Source organism: Pyricularia oryzae, chromosome 2 (genome assembly GCF_000002495.2).
Source record: "Pyricularia oryzae 70-15 chromosome 2, whole genome shotgun sequence".
NCBI classification, from domain to species: Eukaryota; Fungi; Ascomycota; class Sordariomycetes; order Magnaporthales; family Pyriculariaceae; genus Pyricularia; species Pyricularia oryzae.
In genome coordinates this window covers 6,304,816-6,325,725 of record NC_017850.1, presented here as the reverse complement: position 1 = coordinate 6,325,725, position 20,910 = coordinate 6,304,816, and the positions used below count along the sequence as shown (strand labels likewise).

The window sequence follows — 20,910 nt, the reverse complement described above, 5'->3', positions numbered from 1 at the left end:
ACTAGCATCGGCCTTACCGGCTTGCCGGCCGTTTCTCAGGGGAAGGAAAACATTTTGTTTAAAGTTTGAAGCTAGATTTCAGTTCCTTTGAATGGCTGAAGCACATCAATGGCTGAATATCAGAGGGCAGCTTACTCCTGACAAGAACCGTTTGGAAAGTCTCGCAAACTTTTTTTTTGCTTGGCGCAAGTTAAGGTGCGGAATAGGGCCCTTGACAGCTGCGCAATGATGCAGACAGGCATGGGAAGACAACAAAGACCCTGACTCGGTCATATGAGAGGTTTTGACATGTTTCCTCCAAGCCTGCGCCACTACCGCAACCTGAAATTGAATTATTCTGCGTCTGGACTGAGGTCTTTGCCATCCATTAAGGCCGATAAAAACAAAACAAAGCAAAACCCAAAGGCTAAGGCCAGGTCGGCTTGGCAGGTACCAAGTCGTGTCGGAAATAATGTAGTACGTCGTAATACATGATGGATATGTTTTTTCCGCATTTGGACATGATTAGGACCAAGCTGATGATACTCGAAAATAGCCCTCAGCCACAACGGCCCTATCTACCTTGGGTACGGATGCATGTTGCAACATGGGAAACGTACCAGTCTAGTCTAGACATACTACGCATGACAGTTGGCATCATGCCTAGATAGTGACTAACTTGCCTATTCCGAGCAACCGATACCGCAAGAGTCCCATTTCGCCATTTTGATACGCTTGCTGCTGCCGTTGCGATTGGGCTGTCGTCTGTCGTTTTGTTTCCACAACGGCAATGCGCCATAACTAACTACTCAACCCTGGGCCCCAGCTTGTGTCTCATCGGGTTTGTTTTCTTTACTGGAAACTGACCTATCTTTCCTTTCTAAGCTGCATCGGTTTTGCAATGCCCTGTCACTCGGTCCATTGAAGCAAGCCATGTTTGCTCATCAACTCGGAGAAAAGCCGGCTCATGGTCACGGATTAAACGTGGGTACGGGCGCAGAATGACTTCGGCTATCAAGTAAGCCAGATGTAGCAGACCAGATGGATTTCATTTTGGCAGAGCCGGTGGCCCTGAGTGTGAATGACTACACCTAACGGGTTATGTGTAAGCGGTGGCCATGGCGAAAGGAACATGAAATTTATTGGACGAATGCTCCAGAAACCAGCCACTCGGAGGATGAACTGATGCAGCCGGGATATTGAATCTGCCTCGCCTGCAGCGCCAAGACGGCGCATCATTCATTCAGGTCAGGCAGGCTTTGCTTAGCCAACACACGTGGTTCTCGGTTGGTTGCAGCCAGCTGAATATACTTTTAAGGTGCGGATCCGCGATTGGTTTGGAGAATCAGGTCTGACGAAACATTCATGACAGGGATAAGACCGGAACAAACGCACACACAGCCTACATCCGGTCTTCTGCTGAGCAGAGAGAGATTGATGGGCTGAGCGGTCTACTAGCCCTTCACCTGCATGCCATACCGGACAAACAAAACCATGACTAACTAATGCACAGGCTGTAACGGATCTTGCGAGTAACGGATGCATGTCATATCGGCAGCGGTGGCGGGTGCCTGCAGGGGGACCAACCAACCTTGAGGCCGGCTTCAATGACTTGTCTTGTCACTTACACATACTTGACAGACGATAACGTTGATCCAATGTTTTCCCCGCGTGTGGCCTGGTTTTGCCCCGAAAACTAGATCATTCCCAGTCAACAAAAAAAAAAGAAAGAAAAAAAATCGCCTGACCATGCCGACTTTACTAACAGCACTACGCAAGCCACGGTATACGTACGGTGCTTGTGGAATTTTCCGGGGTGCCCCTGAGTACCTATGTCCAACGGCTTTCCAAGCGACAGGCCTAATGTTTACTTACCACGTACAATCCAATACAGCCTGGCGATCCACTCCACCTCGCTGTTGACTCTGCTCGTAAATCAGATCGACAGGGAAATAGTAAACATTTTTTTTTTGTTCCAGCATATGATCTACAATAGGGCTAGGATCTGTGCTATAGGTTATCAAGATCTGGCGAGTGCCTAGGCGGCTTATGCTTCAACCAGTCCAGTGCTGGTCTAGTTCCAATGGCGTTAGCTCGTAGCAAACAAAGTGCGTCTGCATGCCGCGTCTTTTTTATTTTTTTCTTTGCTTACGAGCATCGGCTGTTCCTAACAAAAATCGAAATATCCAGGCACCAGAATCCCTTACTGATGGGGAACAAGTGCTTACCAAAGCTGCATACAGTTACTGACCTTGAGTACCCACAGCTCTTTCTTTTGTCTGATGCCACAAGTTATTGATTTGCACAGATAGCCTTGAGACTTGATCTCCCAACGGTTGACATTTTGGATGCAAGCCCAGGATGGGGTTTTGCACAGCATCAAAACTCATCCGTACCTTTGTTCCCCTGGCTTCTCGCGCATCTTGTGCTTCACCCGACCTCTCCTAACTCGGCCCAAGGGGACCGCTGTTGTTTCTCTGTTGTTTCCACGCCTCCAAGCACCCCGGACCCAGGCACATCAACGCTGCCCTTGCGACCAAAACGTGGTGGTATCTTTTCCAGGTAGGCTACTTGCCGAACAAGAAAGAAAAAAAAAAAAAAAAAAAAAAAAAACTCAAAGCTCGGGACGAGAGGCTTGGCATGCTGCAGGTTGTATGCATTACCATCCCAGTCCGTGCCCCATTCACCCACCCCCAAGGTCCTCAGAGCAGCTTGTGCGGCATCCCTTCGGTAGTTCCGACTGAACTCTGCGGCATACAGGAGCTGGAATCATGCCTGAGCATCATCGGCCTATTCTTTCTAGAAGCGGAAATGTGTGGGTGGAGTAAGGACCAAGGGGCGCGTCGTAAGTGACAACCTAGGACGAAACGCTCTGCCAGAATACTGGCCGACAATAGCCTCGAAAATATCTATAAAACAGCAGCATCTTCTTCACCATCATCGGTTTTGTTTTCTCTTCTCTTCATCAGCACTCAACAGCACTGTTCCAGCCATCTTAAGAATTTTCCCTCTTCCTTCTTACCCTCTCTTAGCTATTACTAGCTCGACCTTAGTCAAACTAGATATTATACCATAATTCACATCCCTGCCGGACAGGTAATCACTATCCTTTTTTTTCTTCCTCTCTTTTCCCACACACACACACCCACCCCCACTTCTCTTTCAAAATGTCTCTCAAGAGCTTGATCGCCGCTACTATCCTGGCCGCTCCCCTGGTCGCTGGTCACGGTGCCATCATCAAGGCCGTCGGCGACGCCGGTGGTGAGGGTATGGGTCTCGGTGTCGTTACCAGCACTCCCCGTGACGGAACCCGCAGGGACCCATTCCAGCAGGACAGCACCCGCTTCAAGGGCCAACAGGCCGACACCTTCGGCGAGACTGTTGGCGGAGGCCAGAACGATGTTGAGAGCATGACCAAGGCCATCATGGCCGAGACCGGCTCCCAGCTTCCTCAGATCTCCCCCGGTGGCAGCCTCCAGATGACTCTTCACCAGGTCAACGGTGACGGTGCAGGTGAGCTTTTCTCTTTCTACACTTCTCTCTAAACCCTCACACTAACAATCCCACCCCACCCAGGCCCCTACACTTGCGAGCTCAACGACGATGCTTCTGGCGCTCAGTGGCAGCAGATCCGCGTGACCACCACCCCCCCTGGCCGCAACTCCAGGAACCGGGATGGCGCCATGACCGACTTCCCTCTCGTCGCCGAGATCCCCCAGAGACAGGCATGCACAGGCACCGTCGCTGGCCAGACCAACGTCTGCCTGGTCCGCTGCATGAACGCCGCTCGCGCCGGCCCCTTTGGTGGTGTCGTCGCCGCTCAGCTCGCCGGCTCCCAGACCCCGCAAGCTGCCCGCCGGGCCCTCGCCGAGAGCGTCAAGCGCTCCGAGCTGATCGTCTCTGGCCTCAAGAAGCGCGGCTACAACATTGCCGACCTCTCCCAGGAGGAGATCGATGAGCTCCGCCGCGACGGCGAGATCGCTTAAGCGCCTTTCACCTCAAGACACGAGATAAAAGTGTGACCAAACCGACACCATTCCAACAACAGATCCGTCTTTCGAGTCCCTCTGCACTCTCTGTTCCTGATCCCTACTGTCTTATTACTCCTTTCTTACTATATTCTTCTGACGGCTTGATGTCTTCACGACGACTGCAACAACTCCAAGACCTTGTACTATAGTGTATTTCCCCATTTGTATAACAAACTTTCACTTGGAGGGACTCCGCAGCGCGTCTTTTGAGGGGGTGGTTTTGGGGAGTTAAAAAGGTCTTTTTTTTACATCCCAGGGGGTTTTGTATTCTCTTCTTTTTCTTCTTTTCAACATTTGACAGGGGTAGAGGGAAACTATGTGGCTGCTAATCACTCATTGTACTACTACTGTTTTCACAGCGGAGACGGGACATTCAGGACGGGGTTTCCGAAAAAGTAGCTCAATATTCATTCATTTAATTTCTTTTTAAAAAAAAATCGTGCCTCCTGCTGAAAAGTGATCGAAATCTTTGCTCTCCTTTTTTTTTCTCTTTTTCCTTCCATCCCTCTATTCCTTTTCGTCTTCTATTTTCCCTCTACTCTTCCTCCTTTCACTTTCTTCTGTATTCTCCTAACTCTTCTTTTATGACGTTGAAATATGGTCCAGAGACTAGCCTTCAAAGTTTACTTCGGTTCATTGCGACCTCTATAACACGACTCGAAAGCAGTTTGCCACTAATCCTTTTTTTTTCTTTTTTTTTCTTGACAACAAAGTCAGTTTCTCTGAGGACGAGATCCTATGAACTCGCTGGGACCCAGACCAATTCCCGAGCCGAAATAAACACATGGCACCAGTGCTAACCCTTTCTGAAACCCAATGACTTGAGGCTCCTACAGACTAGCAGAGGGCAGCGAAAGCTTAAAGATGGGAATCGTAGAGGCTCTTTTCTTCACCTTGTTTGCAATGAAGCTTATAACACAAGATGCCGTACCAGGAATCCATGCTTTCGAGGGAGAGTCACCCCATCCCAACTTTCCTATCCTACCCAAAAAAGCCGCCCAGGTACCTGAAAGCTTATCCTATCCCTCGATTTGCACACCATGAAACCTCATAGGGTCATCACGAATGTCTCGATTTCATCCCAGGACCACCCAATGCCATCCGTGGACCATGGTTAGTTAGTATGACAATCGGACGCAGGGATATCCAGATCGAGAAGGGGGTATATACGTGTTTTAGGGGGTGGTGTGGCGTGCTGAGTTGACTTTTGGTGTGTCACACGCACACACACACACACACACACACATTGATCTTTTTCCTATCGAGCCTAGATTATACGACGTAAGTAGCTTGAGAAGCTCTCTCTTTGCCCTCCCACTGTATATGGCATAGTTTTGAGAACCGTCGACCTCCTTCAGGGTCCTCCTTCAACTGTCGCATGATGGGGAGCTTATCCCTTCCGATTGGCTCAGAACCGCCGACTTACACCACCCAGCTTTCGTTTGAGAAATGGCACATTTCTACTCACTATGTATTAGTGAATAGTTCATACTCAAAGTATAACTTATTTCCCCCTACCGCACTTGCTTTTTTCCATCAAGTGCTGACTTGCATACGTCAACATCCATCTCCCAAGGGGGGTGATAGGGGATTTTCAGCCAGCGACCTAATACCCAAAGCCCCAAAAACTTTTTGGGCATAGTTGCCGCTATCACGTCAACTCAACCTCGCTACGTTTGCTGATCGACATTCGCTGCTTCTCGCTTGATAAGATTCCGCTGCCAAATTAATTTAGCCAAAAACCATAAAGGCCGAAGCAGCCAAACGAAAACGCGATTGAGTCATATAGGTTGACGCAATCGCAGGGGCGATAGGCTTTTTTTTTTTTTTTTTTTTTTTTTTTTTTTTTTTTTTTTTTTTTTGGAAAACGAAGATGGGAGGGAGACTGGCCACAAAAGTGAGGTTCTGGAATTTTGGCACTAAACCAATCGCGGTCGAATATTCTTCTCTCGAGAACCTACGAAGTATATTCCTATCTTGCCTAGTTGCAGGAGTATCCTCGGTGCCTCTACCTATTACCTGATGTACCTACCAACTTACTAGTTTATCTAGGTAGGTAGGTAGGTACCTTAAGTATTTGTTCAAGCTAGCTGAGAGGTATGCAAAGTAGGTATGGTATGTATGGTAGGCAATTAGGGCGGACCAAAGGCTGTTAACATACAATGGCCAGGGACGGTGACGTAGTTGTCTTACATGACTATTGCCCGATTGGGTAACGGAAGAAATCCTCCCCCCATCATCAATCGTCAAAATTATGAGGGCAGGCTTGGCAGCGAGGCTTGTGACGAGAACAGCCCCCTTTCATTGCTGAGGTAACCCGTCTTGCAAGTCTAGGTAAGTAGGTACCTACCTACCTATGTACGAAGTATGTACTGGCCTGCCAAACTTTCCGGCAACAGTTCAAAGAAACAATGTTGCATGCGGTGAACCGCTTTGGGAAGGTGGCGTGAAGATACCCGGGAAGCGACTGCTTTGGTATTTCGTCTTCAGCTGCGTAGCTCGCTCCCAAGTCAAGAGGGGAAACCGCAACTCTCTCGCTCAGTCTTGGCAATGCTAGGTATGTAACTCCAAGGCAAGTACTTTTAACACTGCCACTTTCAAGACACACATCACGACGGGGTTCATTACGTCGTGGAGTAGCTGATCGTCTGCACGCCGTCATCCCTGCCCGGCACACGTCCTTAGCCAGAGCTTCGTTTTTTTCTCTCTTTGTTCTCACCCTTTCCCCGCGATTGCCTCCTTCACGATGACGCCGTCTCGGGACTTGTTGACCCCAAGGAGAATCCCATGCATCCCATCTTTGTGCACAACAGCCTCTCACGAGCCGGCCTACTACTAAAGCACCCTGGCTAGCTACCTTCTACAGAATATCATCTTTAAACCAACCATCCATGCTCTCATATCCTAAACTATATTTTTTGATCCCTTGACCACATTCAATCATCTTTAAGAACTCGATACCAGTTTCAAAAATCCACATCCTCGACAACTCAGACCGATCTTCTCATCCAATCAACTCAATAAAAGAAACTTAGGACCAGGCCCTCTCCAAGCGCAGAAAAAAAAAACAAAGGGAAACAGACTAAAAACAAACGAGACCAATCACAATCATGACCATGACAGGTATGTCTCCATGGAAAACCGATTCACGAGTCCCGTCAGCCACCGAGAAACCCATATGCGAATCCGTTCATGTCCTGACGGCCTTGACCGCTCCACTCTACTCTAGATCCCAGCACTGCCGGTAGTAACGCCATGGCCGAAGGCGGCCAGGGTAGTGCACCGATCCAGCAGGCTCCCGGCCTGCAGGACATCGCGCCCAAGGACACCGGTGCGGCGCTCAACGACCCCTTCCCTGACAGGCGCCAGAGCGATGAATGGGGTAAGCATAATTGCTTTTTTGTGCCCTTTCTTCTTCACTTGAAACCCAGCAGAAAACTCTTTTTTTTTGGGATTGATTCAACCATTATCGCTTGCAACCCTCCCAATCAAGCAAATCTTGGCTGACATGTGGGAAACATCGCAACCATGTTAGATGCCTCCAAGGTTCCCCCAAGCCGCTTCCAGAAGCGCAAGGGCTCCATCTACTCGACGCCCGGCTCGCGTGATGGTCATGTAGACAGGAACACACAGCACAAGTTTCACGAGACACATGCTGAGAAGGGATACGGCGAGAAGAAGTAAAGAGATAGAAAAACAAGACGTTGATATACCAACAATTGTTGCATTGGACGTAGTGGTATACACTCGTCATCTCTGGGTGTTGGGAATATGAGATTGCCGCACGCTGTACGCCTGATGAGACTTTAGTTATTTTAATTTGAGCAAGAACTTCAGGAAGACAGGAGTGGTTTGTTCGCGTCAACTTACCGTGATGGATGTTATGTCAAAGCAGATAGCTTTTGATAGATGCAGGGGTTTGGCGCATTTAGTCCGTACCTCCAGTGAATGTCTGGGAATCCCATGAGGGTAATTTTCGTTTCATCAACCATGGACGCAAACTACACTTTGTCCAAATAGCCGAAACCAGTTCTAGACTACGCAGACGTCTCCGTAGGTAGGTAGTTATATTGAGTATGCTGGTACGACTATGTCCCTGTGCCGAGTAAACGCTAGAGAGCAAAAGAAAAAAAAGATACATGCATGGTTAATTGGGTGGACAAACGGGAAGAAAAATAACACCACAAAAAGAATACCGTTCCTCCATCTGGCGTCACTTCGTTGATCGACCTAGTGAAAACCTCGAGAATAGAAAACAGCACCCGTATGTTTTACGTGCCCAAACACCGAGAAAAAAAAAAGAAAAAAAAAAGAAACAAAAAAACCGAATATGCCCACCCCACTCAAAATCCGTGAGGAGATCCTGATTTTTGCAAACACAAGCCTGTCAGGGGGGCTTGTTGCGCCCCTTTGTTCTGATAGGGCCGCAAGCTTTTCGTATTGCTTACGTCTCTGTATGCCATTCTTCTGAAAACGAAAACAAAGGAAAGATTTAGGATCAATCCTCCATATCGTCAATGTCTATTGCGTCGGGATTTGCCGCGACGGTAGTATTCGTCGTAGCCGCGTCGCCCTTGATGTTGCCCTCGGTCGCGGCCACGAAGCCGGCCGGCGCGCGGGCCTGGCGCTCGAGGGCCTCCATGGCGTCGACGACGCCGTCGTCGCCGTCCTCGGCGCCGCTGCCGTGTCCGTTTGCCTGCTTCTGCTGCTGGCTGCGCGCGAGCGCCTGCGAGGCGATAAAGTTGACGTCTGTGTTGTACTTGGCCTGGACCGCACGCTTGATCCGCAGCATCTCCTTGAACGTGTCCTCGTTGCCGTGCTGCACCTCGAACTGCTCCCACTTTGTCCAAAAGGCAGGCGTGGTGCGTGGGTCGCAAAACTGTGACGCGTGACCGTAGATGGCGCGCGCCCTGTCGATCTCGCCCAGCCGCTTTTCCATGTCTGCAAACTTGAGGCACATGTCGCGTGCCTCGTCGTCGGGCAGGGCGGCGATGGCCCGTTCGTATATTTGCCGTGTCGAAGGGAGGCCAAAGTTGGATGCCGACTTGGTGATGTAAAAGTTGAACATGTCGGCCCTGTCTTCGTCCGACACTGCTCTCGTCGCCCTTTCGTATATCCGCATGGCATGTCTCGCCAGACCTCGCTCCTCCTCCAGGTTGCCATACATCAGGTAGATGATCTTGGCGAATTTTGGAGGGCAACCTTCGACGGCCTGCTCGAAAAGATCACGTAACCTCTCTATGCTGATCTTGCGGTCCACTGCCTTGGTGAGGTACATGTTCCAAAGCTCAAACGCGACTGGGTAGCTGAACAGGTCCAGCCCACGCTCGTATATCTTGAACGACTCCTCATAGTACTTGTGTTCCTCCAGCAAGTTGGCGTAGTTGACCACGGTCTGTGGCGTAGCGATACGCAACTCAAAGATGCGCTCGTAGACCTTTTTCGTGTCCTCAAGAGTGCCCACACTCTCGACCAAGTCGACATAGAAACTCCATAGCTTCCAGCTCTTGTGTACTCGCTGCTGTGGTGTAAGTGTCTCGTCAAAGTAGTCAACCGTGGATCTTTTCGGCGCCTGCACCGCCTTTGCCATGATGCGCACCGCCTCCTCAAAGTTGTCGTTCCGAAGCTCCATCTCGGCCCATTCAATCCACATGTCAGCCAGCTCCACTACCGACTTGAAGGGCACTTTGACGGCCTTCTCCATGATGATTCTTGCGCTCCGCAGATCGCCCCCTCGCTCGTAGAATTTGGCGTAGTTTGCCCAAAGCTGGTGAAACGGTCCGCTGGCCTTTTTAGGCTGAACCGCAGCGATCGCATTGGTGTATGTGTTGACAACCTCGTTGTGGTTGTCGCCCCAGAGGGCAACCCTCTTCTCCCACTCGTTGACATTGTTGGGATTTTGGCGCAACAGAACGTCGTTCAAAAGGAATGGCCTCCTGTCCATCAAATGTTCGAAGCGCATCATGCGAATGTCCAGATCAAAGTCGGCAGCCTCGTCCACAACGCCTTTCTCGGCCCTCTGGCCGGCCACTTCCATCATCGCTCCAATGACAGACTCTTCAAATTCAGCATACGAGTCAAAAACGAGAGTAAAGTCGCGGACGGTCATAACGGTCGTAATGCCTTCTTCAAACACGTCTCGTGCGCGCTCAAAACTCCCCCTCCTGATCCAATAGGTCGCGAGACCGACCCACAACTTGCCTCTTTGGTCGGCAAATCGTTCGATACCACTCCGGATGATGCGCTCAACATCAATCCCCGTCTCATAGCCCGCCTCGACCTCGGTAGCATGCTCTACAAGCAGCTCGACCATTTCGCTCCACAATTCAAAGTGACCCTTGCCGTGCTTGCTGGTGAAACGGGGGTTGTTGAGCACGTCGATGTACTTCTTGGCGGCTTCTGTGTAATAGCCAACCTGATAAAGAAGTTCTATAAAGTCCTCAGCGTCCTCGGGATGCACCTGCATGTAACGACGCCATATTTTCACTGCCGTCGGTCCTGCAGCTGAGTTGGCGAATGGTCGGTATAGCGCCCATATCCGGTTATGTTGCGTGATGGGAAGGGCTCGTAAAGCCCGGTCGAAAGTGCGCCGGGTAAGTGTAACCAGAGGCTGCTTCATGAGAAACTTGAGGTACATTTCCCATATGCGTGGCATCTTATTCAGCAGGATGAGAGCGCGTTCAAACAGCGAGTTGACCTTGCGATATTCGGCGGCAAAGATGGCGGCATTGAGCTTGGCGATGTGCTTTGTGCGGAAGGTAAGGTACTGCACCAACATCAACCGTTAGTTGCTTTGCTTGGAAAAGTCAAGGTAGGGTTAAACTGGCCCTATAGGGTGCCTAAGACACGGCAATTCGACATACCATCTTCCAGAGTTTGTAGGATCGGGGAAGTTGCATGCAAGCCCTTTCAAGCACAAATGCCTGCTCCTCGACCGTCCCATGCTGGATTTTGTAGCTAATATAGGCAAGCCACGGCTTCGTGCTGCCTGGACTCCGCTGGATGTCTTGTTCGTAGACAAAGTCATCGTCGGTCTGCAGAAGAATTTCAAGTCAGCGTTCGGGTCTCAGATCGTTTGAACAGATGGCAACGTACCACCAGATGCAAGTCCGGCTGGCGAACAGAGCCGTTAGTGAGCGCTGCCGCGGGAGACATCTCGAAGGATTGGCCGGCGACGGCCAGGCCGGGAGAATTGCGACAGACAAGCTGATGCGAGCGAGCGAGCGAGCGCCAAAGGTCGGCAGGGAGGCGATGGTATTTTTTTATATGTTGCGCGCGTCGTCACACCATCACGATCGATCTTGGGGTTTCTTTTTGAGCAGCCAGTGCAGTTGATCGATCTCGATTGTCGACTGGCTGTGGGCACCCAAGAGGGCGGGTGTTCGTTGTCGTGGAGAAGTCCCAATGTCAACAAAGTGCCTGAGCTCGCATTCACTTGAGAAAACCGCGTTGCTTTTTCCGGTAGCGTTCTTTTGGTCGTGCTTGTTGGCAGCCCGAAATTCATGCGCAATTCTCCATATTTGCCGGCGCGCCCGGGCGGGTCCCCGTCGCACGTAGAAAAAAAGATACTTAGCCGTTACCCTCAGCTTGGGCCAATGCTAGGGCTGAGACACCTGACGGCAACGTGATCCATGTACCTTGAAGGTACACAAGTATGCCACTGCAAAAGACAACAGCACGCGGGGAGGTAGCCACGAAGCCTTCCAATGTCTCAGAAAACCCGTTGATCCATCTACTATTATTATCAATTTGTTACAAAATCAAACTAGCATATCTGTGGGCAAGTTTCACACTCTTGCGAGCCTCGAGCTGCTTAATTCGGATCAGTCATCGCAATTCTAGCCCCTGTTGTTAGCTAAGAGGTATTGAATAGTGCAACAGCCGGCCGCTAGAAACCCCAGCAACGGTTCCGTGCTGCCTTGGTCGCAAATTGGGCAGCAAGCGCCACACTTGACCCCCCTAGCTTGCGCATCCACACAAGGTCCAGCCACTCACCAGCCAGATCGATCCCAGCCCGGATTACGGAGCCGTTTGAACCCATCCCGCCATAGACAGCAGCTCCGACAGACGTCACGGCAATATCTCGGCGACCTTTGCCGTACTCCCTATTAATCAACATCACGAAATTGCAGTCCCCGCTATCGACCTATCAAATAATTGGCTGCTAGACCAGCTATTTTCTTTGTATACTACGCAGTTCAATTTTTAGTCAAGATTACACGTTGTCCTCGAAACATCATTCGCGATGTCTGGCGCAGGAGTAAGGCCCTCCAAGCTATTGCGCTGTACCCCCTCATCATAGTCGATACCATGAAGCTCACCAGGCAACACATAGGAGCGTGAAGCCGTCTTCCCGACCCGGCAGTCGCTGGGTATCATGAAGGCCAAGCTCAAGGGAGCTGAAACCGGCCACAGTCTGTTGAAGCGCAAGAGTGAAGCCCTTACAAAGTGAGAGGCCCCCCCGCTCATCACCATGCCATCTACGTCTCCCGACTATGACTGGCCGGCCAGGATTAGCTAACATATGTATTCTGCTTCTCCCATAGGCGTTTCCGAGGTATGATGGCAGCATCCGTTTCACACACATCGACCCTAATCTCGACTCCATAGCTTGGTCACTGACGAGCTATCCTCTCTGGACAGAAATCACCAAGCGAATCGATGAGGCGAAACGGAAGATGGGGAGGGTTATGCAGATTGCAGCCTTCTCTTTAGCCGAGGTCACATACGCTGTCGGCGGCGACATTGGCTACACAGTGCAGGAATCGGCGAAGTCGGCTCGCTTCCGTATCCGTGCCAAGCAGGAGAACGTCTCCGGTGTGCTGCTGCCGGCATTTGAAAGCTATGTTGATGACGGCAGCAACGACTTTGCCATGACAGGACTGGGCAAGGGTGGACAGCAAGTGCAAAGGTGCCGTGAGACGTATGCCAGGGCAGTCGAGGCTCTTGTCGAGCTGGCAAGTCTACAGACAGCGTTCGTCATCCTCGACGAAGTCATCAAGGTCGTCAACCGAAGAGGTAAGCTTTCCCCTCTCATTTTGGAAGTTCCTTTGTTACTCGAAACCGTATACTGACGAAATTATAGTCAACGCCATGTAAGCCATAACTGCCGGTATCAATCCCCCTTCCGACGTGCATATGAACTAACACTCTACAGTGAACATGTCATCATACCTCGGACTGAGAACACAATCAAATGTAAGTTCAAAGTAGAGCCCAACCGCCTGTAAAACCCTCTAACTCATATCTCAGATATCAACTCTGAGCTCGACGAGCTCGATCGTGAAGAGTTCTACAGACTCAAAAAGGTTGCAGGCAAGAAACAAAGAGATAACGAAGAGGCAGACAAGGAGATGGCCTCCAGGAAGGCCGAGCAGGAAAAACGCGGAGACGCCCCGAAGGAGTCCGACGGTCCCTCAGACATACTCGGCAACGAGGATGAGGAAGATGTCATATTCTGATCCCAGCCCAGCAGCCACAATCATTATATGAACCACGTGAATGTCGTGTCTCTACACGTCAAAGGCAAAAGCAGGCTGATGAGGAAAGACATGAGACTCCAGTCACTCAAAATGAACGCATGAACCCCTTGGTTATCATTGTTATAGTTCTGTAGTAGCTCATATCTGCGCTAGGCGAAGCAGAGAAGCAGGCGACATGTCATTACATCGTAAATATCACGAAAACATTGTATCTGGCCTAATAACATCTGAGAATGGAAAGATAGCTCGTTTGATACATAGTGCCACCGCGGGTTCCTCTACTGTCTCTGGTACGTGACCTTGACGGGCTTGCCCTCTGCCCCGAGCGGCATGCCGGCCGTGTTCTCCTTGGCGGCAATGGCACCCGCCTCGCCGTCGTACTCGACGAAGGCGATTCCGCGCCGACCGGGCACGAGACGCACCTCGCGGAACCCATCGAACCGGCCAAACACCGTCGTGAGCTTTTCGACATCGAAATCCTCGGGGAGGTGCTGCACAAACAAGATCTTGTTGGGCGGCAGGTACTCGTCCGGGACAGTGGGGGCCGCACCTGCGGGACCCGTGGCCTTGAGGCCCCGGCCGGGCTTGTTGGCCCTGTCCTTGAGCTGCGTCTGGGCCGCGGCGGCTTCGGCGGCCTTTTTCTTGTCTTTTTGTGCAAGAAAAAGAAGAACCTAATTAGTTTGAGGAAACTTGTGTGCATAGGGAGTCTTTTTTTCGCAGAAAAGAAAAGACAAGGAGAAAAATCAACATACCCATCTCAGCGACACGCCTCCTCTTGTGCGCCTCGAGATCCTCCTCGGACCCGTTAGCTTTGACGGTGGCGTCGGACCGGGTGCGGGCCAGGGCCAGGTGGATGGGCTTGTCAAAGATCTCAAAGCCCTGAACCTCTTCTATAGCGCGCTGGGCGGAGGCTGGGTCGTCAAAGACGACAAAGGCCTGGCCCTTGGCCTTGAGGTTGGTCTTGGCAACAATGTCGATGATGTTGCCGTACTCGGAAAAGATTGTCGTCAACGTCTCCTTGAGCACGTCGGGTTTGACGCGCTCCTCGAGGTTGCGGACATAGACACTACAAGAATCATCGCGGTCCCAGGGTTTTGGTTTCTGCGAGTTAGCTTCTTTTTCGTTGGACTGAGTTTGGGAAACTCGAAAAAAAAGAAGAAAAAAACGAAATTCTATTCCTCCACTCCGTCTTTTGTCTACCAAATACCTGACGCAGTGTCGGAGTGCAATGACACATACGTGGCAATCGGAGCTTCTGACATGGTTGAAAGAATTTTTCTCCGCCTGATGAAGAATAATAGATTGATAGAAGGTAGGTTTCCAGTTCTTTGTTCTTTGAGGCTGCTATTTGCAGTGGACAATGAGATCAGATGCAGAAGAGTGTTTCGACGAGAAAGAGTCATGACTCAGCAGAGATCGTATATGCCCCACCAGCTGCTGACATTGATCCCGCCCTTGACACCCATTCAACCTAAAACATGGACCAATCGATCCCAAAAGAAATGTGGATACCGGGTTCGTTGGCTATGCAGCATGGAACTTATCAAATGTACCTAAGTGCTTTGAATATCGAAGGCTGTGCCTTATACTCGATTTCAACTTCAATTTATTACAGCAAATGTACACGTTATATTTTCTAAATGGCCATCTTCATTACGCTGGATCCTCTGCACCATACTCTCTTAGTGGGCCTCAATCCTTCTTCCCTGCTTCCTTTTCCACCGGTACTGGGGCTGGAGGTGGTGTGGTTTCGTTGACCTCTCCAATACTCGGCTGGTCTAATGCAAGGTCGTTCCGCAACTCGGGCAGGAACCGGTCTATCCTCTTCCAGGTTTCAGCCCAGAGCTTCTCCTTTGAGGGGTCATTACTGGGGGGAACGAGGATCCCGCTACTGGACATGAAGAGCAGCACATTCTTGAGGTTCTCGGGGACTGCCTCCTCCTGATGGTGCAAAGAACGTGTTAGTGGATTGAACACACACAAGCTTCGTAAAGTAACCTTGATTTGAGCTTACCAAACTGTCCCCTTGACCGCTGTTCATCAGCCGATCCATAATGTCGATGATCTTGAGCCAAAGATCAAGCATTCCGTCCCACTCTGAGAGTTGAACAAGGTACTGTAGAAACACTTTGCAAAGCAAGGAGGCTGCCTGCACTCTCGTCTCACTCATGCCGTCACGATCCGTGGAAAAAACCTCGGGCTTCAACAATCGCAGGATGAGAGGGAATAGCACCTCCCCAAAGATCGAGGTCCATTCGTGGTGGTCACTTGACGTGATGTCCGGTGAAAGTAGCGACCTTTGCAGCGAGGAGAATGCTAGTTGACGGACCTCTCGGCACGGGTTGGTACACTGCGTCGTCAGGGCCTCAAAGATTGGCAGCCAGTAGGCGGACCATGCTTTTGAGAATGTTAGTTGCTTTGGATCCACCATCGGACTTGTGTGATACATGTACTAACCTTCGTTCTTCTCCAGGTGAGACTGCTTCATAAGGTGAGGTATGCGAGAAGTCATGCCATATATGAGGTTGACAGCTTTGATGCCACGCTGAACAGCAGCATTCTCACTTGCTTTCTCGGACTTGGCGGGACGCGGCTTGCGTTGCCTCCGGTCTGCTCCTCTCTGCTCGGCGATGGCGCCGACATTGGCAGCATTTGCAAACTGGTTGAGTAGCGCTATCGCTGGGCGGTAGTTATCTGCAATGATGGCTGGGGGCGAGCCGCTGACACCACTCTCCAAAATTTCAAAAACGATTGGGGCAACTTCTGCGTTCCCAGCAAGAGTGCCCATGATTGCCCAAAAGTCTGGAGATGTCATGACTTCGTTTCTCAACGGACCGGGCTTCTCTATGCAAAACTTGATTCCCTCTAGCACGATCGGGGCGCACTTGATCAGTGTATCTTTGGGGAAGCTCGATACAGCATGGAGAAGCACTGGTGGGCGAACAAAGTCATAGTCCTGAAAGGAGACTTGTCAGCGACCTTGAACACACGAAATTGAAATGGGGAGAGGGCTGGAGTACGACATACATAGCTAGCATGGAGCAGCTTGAAAAGGTAGAACGATGTTCTGCCCACGAGCACGGGGCTGTAACGCGACGCATCGCGAAGGACAGCTTGGAGTGCGTCTACGACCCGCTTCCCGATGAGCTTCATGGATTCATCGTCACGCAGCGCTAGCACAGTGCAGAATTCCATGATATAGACCATGGCCGGGTCGTATTTGGGTGCGTCGTGAGGTTTCGGCCCATTGGCAGGAGACGTCGGGGGAATGTTCTCGGCCTTAACGGAAATCACAGTCCCGCTGTCTTCAGGAATCTCGCCGATCAAAGAATCTACCAAGGTCTCGAGGGCATCACCAGAAAGATTGCTGTCGTTTAGTTAGCAAGGTTCGCTCGGCAGAAGCGAGGGAAAGAACAAAAAGGTAAGAAAAGTATACATACTTGACATTGGCAAAGACGTCGCCCATGTGGCATGAGTTCACACAGTCAACAGTGCAGAGTGTGCTCTCTAGCTCCTCGTCTGAAGGCTCCGGAGGATCATCAGCAGCGTAGCTGGAGATGTATGAAGTGAAGGCGGAGAAGAAGCCTGCATCGTTCTGCTTTGCGCCACGGTTGATGACCTGCGATGGGCTTTGGAGTGGGATTGGCGGCAAGCCTGCCAACCGCTCTGCATCGCTCGAAAAGAAGGGTGGGATGAGCGAGTTGACGAACAAGTTTAGCCATATTCGAATGATATACCTCCAGCTCTTCCTCACAACATGCTCGCTCTGGCGCAGAACACGGAAAAGAACCAGAGTGGCTAGCTGTGCCCGGAAATCACGGCCCAGCTTGACGGCCAGTTCGCTGACCATGACACTGTTACCAGAAACCTGTACCTCCGTGTTCAGACTGGTGTTGGCCAGGGTTTCGTTGCCCAGGGTCGTCATGTGACTCAAGCAGTAAATGATCTGGTCATGGGCCTCCGTTACACCGTAGGTCGAAGCAATACGGGCACACTCGTCAAAGCCAGCCACAACCCTGCCGAATACGGTGTCGTCTGTAGCAGACATGAAAACATACGATAGGGTAGCAACTATCGGCTTCCATGTGGCCGCAAACATATCGGCATCGTAAATGTTAGTGTTGCACTCAGTGAGAGGGCCGGCGGCTTCGGTCTTGGAGAGAAGTTCTCTCCAGGCGTAGTCAAAAGCATGCTTGTTGTCATGCTCCTCGGGAAGAATGATCTCGTTGAACTTGATGGCCTCGAAAATGGCCTGCAAGTACTCAGGGGCAAAGTCTTTGCCTCCGTTAACGCCGCGGAGATTGCGGGAAAAGTTCTCGCATGTCATACGCTTGTCCGATTTCAAGTTTGGATTGTGCTGGTCGGTGTTGAGCATGATGATTGCATAACTGAGCACGTATACGGCGTCTTCATCCGCTACGTCTTGATTTGTTTTGTCGTAGTACTTCTTGCAGAAGATCTGGACGATTCTCTCAATCAGAGCCGATTCACCTGGCAGACGGAACGTCTCAAGCATCTGTCGCAACGCCTCATCAACTCGCTTGCCACTAAAGTCGAACGTATCAAGAAATTCGTTGAGGAGGCCCTCATTGCCCTTCTTGGAAATAAACTCTCCTAGAACGGCCTTGGACACCCTCGTTGTGCCTCTGAGGAAATGAGCAACTTCTCTGTTGTCCTTGATATCCTTGATGATGCCCTTGTCCTGCAAATAAGCCAAGCCTCCCTTAGGGCTCTCGTTAAATTTGCTGGTTCCACGGATGATGATGCGTTTTTTCCTCCTTTGTTCTCTTAGGGCTGCGGGATCGGGAAAACCTTCCCGATCTGCAGGCTCGTCTAACCGCTCAGCGATGAATGATATGAAACGCAAGAGAGCATCCAGGCAGAGCGGAGGCACACTCGTAGTGCTCCACGTCGCCGAGTCGGGAAGTGCATTGCGTGAGAGCAGGCCGATCATGTCCTCGCACAGATCAGCGCGGTTTTCATCACAGTCATAGTTGACGAACAACTCAATCATGAATGTCGGTACCCTGGCCAAGACCCCAATGTTCTCAACCATAGCTTGCCTGGCATCTGGCTTCCGCGCACCCCCTTCCAAGCCCAATTTTTGACGGTCCTTGATGGGCACGGGCGTGGATCTACCGCTACTCGGTGGCTGTTGAGAGGGCGATGGCTTGACGAGCTTCGGTGCCTGTGGGATGCCAGCATACAATGATGGGTCAATGTTGGCTTCCTTGGGGATCTCAACCGCAGGATGAAGGCATGCAACAAGATATGAGAGGTAGAGTTCCTGTTGTAGCTTGAGAACACCACGACAGGTGGATAGTAAAGTCCCCGCGACAATCAAGGATTCTTGTAGGATAACCATGTTGTCTGACCGAACCAGCTGAAAGAGAAAACAGCAGAGACGATCCTCTGCGATGGTCGCCAGCGCGGGATGCCTAGCGATCGATGGGCCAGCAACTTCCAGGGCCACGTGGATGATGCGCAGAGCCATTACTTTCATAGCATCGGGCTGCTTCCGGTCGTTCGGGTCGAGGAAATTGACGAGAACACGGAATAGCTCTCTGACAGACGGCAAGGAGTAGGGCCTCAGGTCAACCGATTCAGTTTCCTGGCTGCGTTCGGAGGCCGTCGTGCTTGTGCTCGGGCGACTAGCAGTGGTCTCCCCTGCCTGTCCGTCCGTCGCACTTGGGTCAGCATTTTGAGTGGGTTCTGATGCTGGATTCGTGGTCTCGGCGGTCCCTTCATTCTCGTTAGCCGTCTCAAGAAGTGGCGTCGTCTCCACGGTTGCGCCGTCTGGAACGGCAGCTGAGACAGATTCGCCATCACTTCTAGATTTCTCAAAACTATCCGAAGGTCGCGGATCTGCCGAGAGGATTGACTGGGCGATCTTGGGGACAGTCGTACCGTCAACTGCAGGGTCCATCTTGACGTTGTCCATATCGCCGTTGGTCTTTTTATCGAGAGCGTCGCTCTCATCCCCAGCTTCTTCCTCCAGGTGCTTTAAATCTTCAAAGATAATCTGGCACATGCGGATCATGGTGTCTTCGGCAGTACGTCGGAGGACCTCGGAGAACCTTGCGCGAGAGCAGATGGTCAAACCCCGACCCATCATATCGCACACGCTCTCGTCGCTCAGTATGTCTCCCCCTGGCCCAGACAGCATATCTTCCATGAGGTGTAATATCATCAAGAGAACCACCTCCTCCTGGGCCGAATCGCTGATATCGAACTGGCAGTGGGTGATGGCAGCCGAAAGAGACTGCATGGCCAGGGCAAAGCGCGGAGACTCGGGGGATATGAAGCCGTAGGCAAGGAACTTTCGGATTGCTCGCAATGCCAGGATCGTGATCGGGGCTGCTGTTCCCTTGGTCTGTATGATTTGAAGGAACGGGTATAGAAGAGTTAGGGAGTCGAACTCGTGAATGTCTGCATAGAATTTTGTCAGTCCTCTTGCCCTGCCTGCTCCTTCATCGCATCAACGCTTACCTTTGACACCAGCAAGCTCATTGCGCAATCTCGCAAACCCGGAGATCAGCGGGTTGTCAGCCATGCTCTTGCCTTTCTTGCCCCTCAAGCCCCATCGATTGGCCGGCCCGAACTCGTTCGCGTCGCCCAGAATCCCCTTGCCTCCAGCGCCCTTGGTCGCCCCGTCCTTGCCCCCACGGCTCATCCGCAAGCCCGGTGAGGGCGGGCCGAGCTGTACCGGATTGGGCGTGCCGCCCAGGATGGCCGAGACGGATGAGTGTTGGGAGCGCGCATATTTCTGAATGGCCGAGGTGATCGAGATGCACTCGGATATGACCAGCGAAACCGGGTGGACTGCGACCGAGACGGGGCGGTTACGGTACTGCATCCGCGCCGCCTGTGCAGCTAGCCGGCGCGACGACGCAGCCTCTATAATATTGGGCTCCATTATTCTCGGTACAGGCGCATCGCTGCTCATACTGCGCGTCGCAGGTTATTCGGGAATATGCCGGGTGTTTGCTACCGGCCGCGAGGATGGTCGTCCTCTTTGCACCCTGTTTTCTTTTCGAATCCGACGTTGTACGAGAAAACCACGCGGGCGGACACTCCACGATATTCAAAATCCCTTAAATTCGGGACCGAATATTCTTGTTCACACAAAACACTGCGGGTGATGTATGTGTCTCTGTGCGCGCGCGATGGATGATTGGCGCTACTTCCAAAGTCGAACTCTGTGGTGCTGCAGAAAGACGACCAAGATACAATGCAATAAAAGTCAAAGCCACCTGTGCTTCTATATGCACAGTACAAGAAGAAGAAGAAGAATAAAAAGACAAACAAAAATGCCAAAGGATGAATCAAGAGCGTAGTCTTTATGCGCTCATGACAACACATACGAGAACATGTTGCTTATTGCCTAAGCTGGACGGAACTTTCTGAACACTTGGAGC

General features: G+C 51.3%; 7 protein-coding genes across 7 annotated transcripts; 3 read left to right on the top strand and 4 right to left on the bottom strand.

The window, feature by feature from the left end:
- The first annotated feature begins 3,050 nt into the window (after positions 1 to 3,050).
- On the top strand, positions 3,051 to 4,343 carry MGG_12337 (MAS3 protein). The gene is made up of 2 exons (XM_003715231.1): positions 3,051 to 3,492; positions 3,556 to 4,343. Exons 1-2 carry the CDS (start codon positions 3,147 to 3,149, stop codon positions 3,963 to 3,965), a joined length of 756 nt encoding a protein of 251 aa, XP_003715279.1. The 5' UTR covers positions 3,051 to 3,146; the 3' UTR covers positions 3,966 to 4,343.
- A 2,190-nt stretch (positions 4,344 to 6,533) lies between these two features.
- Positions 6,534 to 7,852, top strand: MGG_07088 (uncharacterized protein). The gene is made up of 3 exons (XM_003715230.1): positions 6,534 to 7,133; positions 7,240 to 7,392; positions 7,546 to 7,852. The coding sequence occupies exons 1-3, from the start codon at positions 7,121 to 7,123 to the stop codon at positions 7,692 to 7,694; spliced, it is 315 nt and encodes a 104-aa protein (XP_003715278.1). The 5' UTR covers positions 6,534 to 7,120; the 3' UTR covers positions 7,695 to 7,852.
- A 206-nt stretch (positions 7,853 to 8,058) lies between these two features.
- Positions 8,059 to 11,480, bottom strand: MGG_07087 (pre-mRNA-splicing factor SYF1). The gene is made up of 3 exons (XM_003715229.1): positions 11,106 to 11,480; positions 10,874 to 11,044; positions 8,059 to 10,776 (listed from the first exon to the last, which is right to left on the bottom strand). The coding sequence occupies exons 1-3, from the start codon at positions 11,163 to 11,165 to the stop codon at positions 8,509 to 8,511; spliced, it is 2,499 nt and encodes an 832-aa protein (XP_003715277.1). The 5' UTR covers positions 11,166 to 11,480; the 3' UTR covers positions 8,059 to 8,508.
- A 99-nt stretch (positions 11,481 to 11,579) lies between these two features.
- On the bottom strand, positions 11,580 to 12,237 carry MGG_15851 (uncharacterized protein; the record flags this gene model as incomplete). Its single annotated transcript, XM_003715228.1, has 2 exons — positions 12,006 to 12,237; positions 11,580 to 11,647 (listed from the first exon to the last, which is right to left on the bottom strand). The coding sequence occupies exons 1-2, from the start codon at positions 12,127 to 12,129 to the stop codon at positions 11,580 to 11,582; spliced, it is 192 nt and encodes a 63-aa protein (XP_003715276.1). The 5' UTR covers positions 12,130 to 12,237.
- On the top strand, positions 12,032 to 13,807 carry MGG_07086 (V-type proton ATPase subunit D). The gene is made up of 7 exons (XM_003715227.1): positions 12,032 to 12,270; positions 12,346 to 12,458; positions 12,557 to 12,567; positions 12,654 to 13,028; positions 13,096 to 13,105; positions 13,168 to 13,208; positions 13,263 to 13,807. Exons 1-7 carry the CDS (start codon positions 12,256 to 12,258, stop codon positions 13,469 to 13,471), a joined length of 774 nt encoding a protein of 257 aa, XP_003715275.1. The 5' UTR covers positions 12,032 to 12,255; the 3' UTR covers positions 13,472 to 13,807.
- Positions 13,771 to 14,754, bottom strand: MGG_07085 (small nuclear ribonucleoprotein U1a; the record flags this gene model as incomplete). The annotated part of the gene is made up of 3 exons (XM_003715226.1): positions 13,771 to 14,138; positions 14,245 to 14,558; positions 14,732 to 14,754. 3 exons carry the CDS (start codon positions 14,752 to 14,754, stop codon positions 13,771 to 13,773), a joined length of 705 nt encoding a protein of 234 aa, XP_003715274.1.
- A 242-nt stretch (positions 14,755 to 14,996) lies between these two features.
- MGG_12336 (pattern formation protein EMB30) lies at positions 14,997 to 20,857 on the bottom strand. Its single transcript, XM_003715225.1, has 6 exons — positions 19,982 to 20,857; positions 16,933 to 19,921; positions 16,520 to 16,859; positions 15,950 to 16,448; positions 15,507 to 15,889; positions 14,997 to 15,433 (listed from the first exon to the last, which is right to left on the bottom strand). The coding sequence occupies exons 1-6, from the start codon at positions 20,436 to 20,438 to the stop codon at positions 15,185 to 15,187; spliced, it is 4,917 nt and encodes a 1,638-aa protein (XP_003715273.1). The 5' UTR covers positions 20,439 to 20,857; the 3' UTR covers positions 14,997 to 15,184.
- Between the last annotated feature and the right edge of the window lie 53 nt (positions 20,858 to 20,910).